The sequence below is a fragment of the Fulmarus glacialis genome, unplaced genomic scaffold, assembly GCF_000690835.1.
Source record: "Fulmarus glacialis isolate BGI_N327 unplaced genomic scaffold, ASM69083v1 scaffold43346, whole genome shotgun sequence".
NCBI classification, from domain to species: Eukaryota; Metazoa; Chordata; class Aves; order Procellariiformes; family Procellariidae; genus Fulmarus; species Fulmarus glacialis.
The window spans coordinates 25,089-33,282 of NW_009218320.1; the positions used below are offsets into that span (position 1 = coordinate 25,089).

At 37.4% G+C, this 8,194-nt stretch overlaps 1 protein-coding gene across 1 annotated transcript; it reads right to left on the reverse strand.

Annotated features, from left to right (window-relative positions):
* Positions 1-1,411: 1,411 nt before the first annotated feature.
* On the reverse strand, positions 1,412-6,532 carry ACAT1 (acetyl-CoA acetyltransferase 1). Its single transcript, XM_009580005.1, has 6 exons — positions 6,361-6,532; positions 5,690-5,785; positions 4,342-4,455; positions 3,876-3,940; positions 3,090-3,247; positions 1,412-1,793 (listed from the first exon to the last, which is right to left on the reverse strand). Exons 1-6 carry the CDS (start codon positions 6,530-6,532, stop codon positions 1,673-1,675), a joined length of 726 nt encoding a protein of 241 aa, XP_009578300.1. The 3' UTR covers positions 1,412-1,672.
* Between the last annotated feature and the right edge of the window lie 1,662 nt (positions 6,533-8,194).

Sequence of the window (8,194 nt, forward strand, 5' to 3'; positions counted from 1 at the left end):
AAATATTTTTGTTTTAATAAAAAGCTGTGTGTCTTGCTTAATATTTTTTAAGTCCACTAAGCAGCTTTGCGGACATTGTATAGAAAAGTCATGTTGATCAGTCATTTTTGAAGACAAAGAGTTCAGTATTAAACATTAAGTTCTAATAGCAATTGTCAGAGGGGCTGGGGCAGGCAAGCAAAGAAAAATTGTCTTAAGCATAAAATGCTTAATAGTATTCTGACAGTTGATATATGTGATATTTTTAAATAGATTGTAAATAATAAATAGTAGCTCTTTCATGGGACAGCCACTGTCCACCATAGTCTTTCTTTTTCAGGTCAGGTGATACGGTAATACTAAGACGTGAATTACCAGATCACTTTTTCTTTCAAAGGAAAAAAAACATCTTCAGTTCCAAGCTGCTGTCATATGGCAAATAATTTTTAGAAGAAAAGGTGTCAGAGCATGAATGATGGTTAGTTTTCTTGGAATGTAGCATTTAAACCCCACTCTTCATTTGCTACCTCTACAAGTACATTCCTTCCCAGAAAAAAAGAGATCCCACTACATCCTTGTCAAAGTATTTACTACCCCTACTTTATGGAGGAAAATGTAAGGACAGTCAGCGGGTAGAGATGACTTCCTGTTGGAACTAATGTCAAAATAAGAAAGCAGTTGTCCTAAATACCAGCTAAGAAACTTTAAAGTGTTTGATGTTTGTCCCTTGTGAAAAGAGCGAGGTGGGAATAGGCTTTATACTCGTGAAATAGCCAGTTTTTGCCCTCTGGTAAAAAGCCTGCCGAAAAAACTGCATTAACTTCTCCCTGAAGTCTTGAACAAGATTCATTCCAGGAAAGTATTGTCCTGTCTCCCCATGCTTGCAATAAGAATGCTTAACCCTGTCTTCCTGAAGACTTAGCTGTGAATTCAAGAGCACAGCCAGGTATTGGGCAGCTTCCCAGTGAAGAAGCTCCCAGTGGCAACTGCAACAGCAGTTGCATTTTTTGGTCCGGAATCTGTCTCTACTTAAAAGCATATTGACAGAAGTCTACATCACAGAGGTTTAAATGAACAAAAAAGGAGCAGGAGCATTTTGAGGCCATATTAGTACTGGCATGTGTAAGTTACAACACCATCTCTTCTAGTTTACTTGAATACTACACCCCAAGCCAGAGCAGGCGAGTGCTACAGAAGGGCTTCTTTTTTGCATTTGACTTGGCTTCGAGATACACAACCGTAGAATACCAACCTTTGAGTAAAGTTATTTCTTCCATAAAAATCACTTAGTAATTACTAACTTTAAAACAGAAAATTAAGCAACAAAACTGTAAGAAACTAGCTGCTTCTAGCAGCAGCACTACATGAGTTACCAAGAGAATTCATTTTCAGTGGCATTTGAGAAACCATACGTCAGTTACAGAGGAGCCACAGTTAACAAACATTCTTTATTCTCGGGTCTCAAGACATTATCATAATTTGACATTTTTTATTTGTACTGTATAAAAACTTGCATTGAGTCAAAGTAATAAAAGCCCAGTTGTCTGCATCAGTAATCAATGATGTTTTAAGAAATTTTAGAATAGCAATTAAGGAATTCATCCACTTACTTATTGATAAATAAGATGTAACAGGTACCACACATTGTTTTGATCAGAGAGTGTTTAGGGCTTGTTTCCAACACTATTTGGACCTACAACTTCTCTATCAATATTGCAGAAGCACCTCCTCCTCCATTGCAAATTCCTGCAAGACCATATTGTCCTTGTTTCAACGCATGGGCCATGTGAACAACAATTCTTGCTCCAGACATTCTAAATAAAAGAAAAAAATGTATATAGCTTAGTTTAAAAGAAATTCTTAATTTGACCCACACAGGATAGTTGGCAGAATATAGTGCACCGGAGGGGAAAAAACCACCACCAAAAAGACCTAACCAACTCTTTCATCTACATTTAGATGCAATACAAGCTATTTTTCTCTAGCAACAGTACTTAACAGAAAGATTCTTATACATACACAAACAAAAACTCCGTGTTTATCTGAAGTTTCTGCTGGAAAAGGAAATCAACTCTAAGTAAGTGTGTATTATGAAGTATCTCTACATGTAGCAAAGCTTTTTCAAAGAAGGTAACAAACCTACCACAAAAAACAAATCAATAGTAACGATTAATTTCAAAGTTTCTTATTTGCTTACTACTTGATGTACTGCAGTATGCTACTTTGATCCACCTAATGTGCAAAATCAGACATTTAAATTCTGTCATGAGACTGTCGAAATTAACTTTTAAGACAAAAAAATCATATTCCCTTATCAGAAGAAGCTGATACTGCAACGGCGATGTCAGCATGTCTTGAGGGATTATGCCTTGATTAGAACTTTTTATGAACCATGAAGTACTCCTACTTGTTCCTGATGTACAATGTGGTTGCTTCACATCTATATTTACTTAGAGGTTTTGAGATGGGTTTTTCCTCATAGACCTGGTCTGTGCAGCACGATCATGCTTAGCGGGGATTAATGGTATATACTTAAAGTCATGAGAAAGTTACAGTTGTTGGGGAACACAGCAGGTGATCTGACTCCTTCAGATGACAGAACTTCAAACAAAAGACCCACCAACACCCCCCAGGCTATCCCTGTCTGCTGCATTAGGTGCTTGGAGACTTTTGGATTTGCTGCCAAAAATGCTTTACCAAGACCTGGAATTTCACTTTGCTCATGTAAGAAAAATAAAAGTCCCTGTACCACATTCTTTGCTATTTCATAAGTTTACCCATAAATTTTATTAGCTTAACTACTTGATTAATTATTATTGTTTATTCTGTCATGTTAATAGTGATTTGGTTTTAATACTTCATAAATCCATATAGCTATGGTAACAAGCAAGCTCTTTATAAAAGTAGGTGATAACTAACTGTGAAGAGAAAAATGGGATCATGCTCTTTTCAAGGTACCCTGACATTTAACACCTGAATTAAATCACTCTCTACTTGATAGCGAATTTCTATTACGCTTCCTGCTTGCATTAAATGTGAGAATAAAGGTAAATGTGTTAGCAGTAACAATGCCTCTGTGCAGAAGAAAAACTAGTGCTTATTTTACTTACCCTATTGGATGTCCAAGAGAGACAGCACCTCCATTAATATTTACTTTTTGTGGATCAATACCCAGCATTTTAATATTGGCCAGCACCACAACACTGAATGCTTCGTTGATCTCCCACATTGCAATATCTTCTTTTTTCAGGCCTGTCTCACTTAGAATCTAGAAATAATAATAAAAACAATTACTACTATGAAAAAATTAGAAAGCTAATTATAGAAATAATTAGGTCTATTTGAAGTCGGTGACTCAGGCTGCCTATAGTCTGGTTCAAGTTCACATTTCGGAACCTCTTTGTGAGATGGGAAAAAGCAAAATGGAGGTACTGAAGCACAAACTTGAGTTTTCACAAAAGAAGAAATGGAGAATGCCAAGAATATGTTTTCATCACACTTATACTAAAACCGCTGCTACAGTAAGTACATTTAAACTGATACCGTATTGCCTCAAGCCATACACTTGTCTTCACTTTCTTTTTGAACTAGTCCCTACTTGTACAACCATATTTATTTTGCCTTTTAGCCATACTAGCTGCAAAGCTTCAAAAGTGTAAACAAGCCCAAAGTTGGTGAAAGCAGTATAAAACAATATTCTCTTTCAAAATAGGAGTGAAAGATTTGTTACTCTGAAAATCTGCATTCTAGCTTTGATCCTCTGAAAAACATGTGTTCTTTGTATTTATGACATAATTATAATTTCGATCCTAATTACAGGAAGATCTACTGAGGGATGAACCAATGATCCAGTGCTAGGGAAGTAGTTTTCACAGATCACTCAGTTTTATTCCTACCTTGGGAACAGCATATGCAGGTGCAATTGGGAAGTCAATGGGATCAACAGCAGCATCTGCAAAAGCTGTAAAAATCGCAAAAGCTCTTTAAAGACCTTTTGTTTTTACCATACATGATTTTTATTTGTGCAAGCAGCAAACCCAGCCAAGATAGAAAAATTCTGAATGTAATGGTCCATGAAATGGATACATTTAAAGTTTAGTGCTTTAAGTGAGCTACATAATAACAAATTTTCATATTTTTAATATTATTCCATATAGAAAACTGTTTATGATCAAAAGCCTGCTGGTACGACACTTGAAATTCCAAGGACTGTATTGAGAAGATGGCAGCCATGATGCCTAAGGGCTCACCTTTCTGTCCCATGAATGTCAGTAATGGACCAAACAGGACTCCCAGTCTGAGAGCATATCATGAGAGTATTTTCCAGGACTGTACTCAAAGAAAAGACAAGACCAATCTTACCTACTATCCGTGCCAATGGTTTGACTTTCAGTCTCTTGGCTGCCTCTGTAGTCATCAGCACCAGAGCAGCCGCTCCATCATTCAGAGTACTGGCATTAGCAGCTGTAACTGTTCCTAGAAAAGGTAAAGCGTTGTTTAAACAGAGGGGAAAGTGTGATATAGCTCAGGTATATCCTGTTAATGATTTTTTTTACCTCAGGCCCTTGAACATAAGGTCTCAACAATATCGTGATATCTGCTGCACTGAGTTAACTAAAAATGAGTTGTCTTTTTAAATCAGTTTGATTGAACAAGTACAATCACATGTATTCGTATCTGTATCCAAGTGGGGGTTTAGATCATGCCTTCCATGTCAGCTGCATTGCTGGCATTAACACAGAATTCCAGCTTTAAAAGGGTTGTGGATGAGTGGCAACTTTGATTTAGCCAGAAAGATTATAAATTACAGATTCAGGGAAGTAACAGGTGTCCTGGTTTCAGCTGGGATGGAGTTGATCTTCTTCCTATTAACTGGTATAGTACTGTGTTTTGGATGTAGTATGAGAATAGTGTTGATAACACACTGATGTTTTAGTTGTTGCTAAGTAATGTTTATGTAGTCAAGGACTTTTCATCTTCCCATGCCCTGCCAGGTGCGCGGGGGGCTGCGAGGGAGTGTGGCCGGGACAGCTGGCCCAGCTGGCCAATGGGCTATTCCATACCATATAACGTCATGCTCAGCATGTAAGGCTGGGCGAAGAAGAAGGAGGGGGGGACATTCGGAGTGATGGCGTTTGTCTTCCCAAGTAACGGTTACGCGTGATGGAGCCCTGCTTTCCTGGAGATGGCTGAACACCTGCCTGCCGATGGGAAGCAGTGAATGAATTCCTTGTTTTGCTTTGCTTGCGCATGCAGCTTTTGCTTCCCCTATTAAACTGTCTTTATCTCAACCCAGAAATTTTCTCACTTTCACCCTTCCGATTCTCTCCCCCATCCCATCCAGGGGGAGTGAGCGAGCGGCTGGGGTGAAACCACGACACAGGTAACTATGTAAAGGCACTCCAGCACCCACTGAAACAAGAGCTTATACTTGGCAGAGACCAAGGCAATAGCTAAGTTGAAACCAACCTGTTTCATTCTTTTTAAAGCAAATGTCCAAAACAGAGGTTTTCACTGGTTTAAGGTTCTTGGACCATCTTTTAATCCAAGCCAGTTCATGCTGTTGTGAAGCATGTTTCTTTATCTTAGCAGACATTTAAAATTAAGGCACTACTGTTGGGCATTTAAGCTCTTGTGAACAGACTCTTCATTGTAACACAGTATCCTTGCACTTGGTAGAAAATTAAGCAGTTAATTTAACAATATTTACCATTTTCTTTCTGGAAAACAGCTTTCAGGTTTGGAACTTTACTAAAATCGACACGTTTGTATTCTTCATCTTCTTTCACTTCTGTATCTGGCTTTCCTGAAATTCAGATTTGGTTTAGTATTTTATAGTACCGTCCATTCTTAAGACATTCTAACACAGTACTTTGATTAAATGCTGCCTTATTTAAACAACTTATGTCAGTAAAAAAATGCAGATGCATGTAAAATGCATGTCAAGAAATGTGCTTATGAAAACTGAAAAAAAAAAATTCCTTAATCCAATTTATTCACAGCAAATCCATTTATACTTCCTGGTCGATGAACGAAAGGGACAAAGAATATATCTTAAGGTAATTAATAGGGAAATTAAAACACAGATGTCCTGAAGCCATCTAGCCAGACTAGCTAAATTCAACAGCTAGTCTTCCACTTACATAAAAAAGGAAGAAGGTACAGTATGTAACATTAAAGAAAAATTAAAAAACAAAACCAGATCACAGGTCACTGACTGCTGTTCACCAAAAGGTCTGTGTAACAGAAAATTCTTCGCTAATCTAAAATTAGTGTTCCTGATATCTGCATGTTTAAACAGCACAATTTGCACTGCACACAGACAATGTTACAGCTTTCAATGAGAAACACAATTCATTTTATCACACCTTTCCATCATACCTTTTTTTGAGATAGTGACAGGAACGATTTCATTTTTCAATATTCCTGAATCCCAGGCTGTTTTGCTCTTAGTGTAAGAGCCTATGGCATAAGTGTCTTGTTCCTCTCGTGAAATAGTAAACTTCTTCGCAGTATTCTCAGCACAGTTGCCCTTGGAGAAAACCAGGCACATTAGGTTTGGTATTTCTGGAGATGTGAACTACAAATGTAGCTGAAAAAAATCAACCAGCAGATTGCCAGAATTGAATGTGACTAATATTTAGTGTCCGTGTCTAATTTACAGAGTCATGATCAAATAGTAACTTCTGTTTTTGGAATATGAACTTCAGATATAGCAAACATTTTCTGGATCCAGATTATTAAAGCCATAAAGGAATATTAATTACAAGGCTTATTTAAGTTAAAAAACTGCATGCAAAAGTAAGTTTTAAAGTGCTTCGGGTTAATGTCTTCAGAGACACTGTTCAGCCACAGAACAGTATGTTCACATCATCTTACTACTGTTTTCATTCCATTGTTAGCTTGTCTATTCCAAAGGCTACAAGAACAGGTCAACACACAGAGCTTATTTAGTCTTTGGAATCTGATACTCTAAAAACTGTACAAATAAGAGTATGTATACCTTTTGTCTAATAACTGGAATGAGATAAGTAGAATGAAACAATCAAATCATTTTATATGTATTTCAATCATAATCATAATTGTACAATCATAATTCATTACCAACACTGTCTAAATACCTGGTGACAAAATAAAAAATAAGGGTACTCATTCAACCTGAAAGATTTGTTCTTAAACATGTTTTGTTCCACCTCTCATTTCTGCAGAAAACTCAATGAATCAACACAAAACCCTTTAGTACTGTGTTCCTCCAGTTCTTCAAACAAGTTCACGTCTATGCAGTTGAAGCTTCATAGCACCAGCAACTTAGTTTATTGCCAAAACATAGACAAGACTAAGTTCCTAAAGCCGCCGGATGGGCCTTCCTGTATATTCTCACACAGACTGTTAAGGTTTTCCAAGCAACCTACAGCTGTTATAATAAAGACAAAAGGTTCTGAAATATTGTCCCAATCTATTAAAACTTTGTGTATTATAACCTACTCCTGGAGTTTTTCCCCACATACAGGAACTAGCAAAACCACTATTTACATTCCTATAAAAATCCTCACAATCAAAATCCATTTTAGCTGAAATGTGGGAGTGGATTTCAACCAATAGCCTAAGCAGAGTGCGCTATACTGCAAAAAGAATAAATCACACACAGAAGCAGTGAGGTCTTGCCCTGGTTTTGCCTGGGATAGAGTTAAACAAGGCCTGAAACACATTCAGGAGACATAGCAACAGAAACATGCTGGTTTGAACATCCCAAGGATATTCAAAATTCTCAAGAGCTATTGTAATCAGCCTGGAGGAGAAGGGGAAGCGGAAGGAAGCTGTCTCCCCCATAGATTGGCACTCTGAGGAGAAGAAGTAAAAAGTGTAATTATTAATAGTTTCCAAGAGCTAGCTCCTGAAGTACGGGAATGACAGCAGTGCTGAGTACAATCTCACAACCAATAACTTTATCGTACCATAAGCCAGTGTTACACAGTACAGCAAAGCGATAACCTTAATCCACCTCCCAGGGGTGATAAACAGCACATAAATACTGGTAAACAGTATATACAGCAAGTAAGGTGTTACATAACACAACTCTGAGAACAAATCCAACAACTCTGAGAGCAAATAAACCAACATTGTGACCAGTGACTACTAAACTGATATAATGAATGCTTATCACAAATTTGTTTTTTAACCCGCTTGGGTCAGGTGTGTCGTTATCTCAACCCTT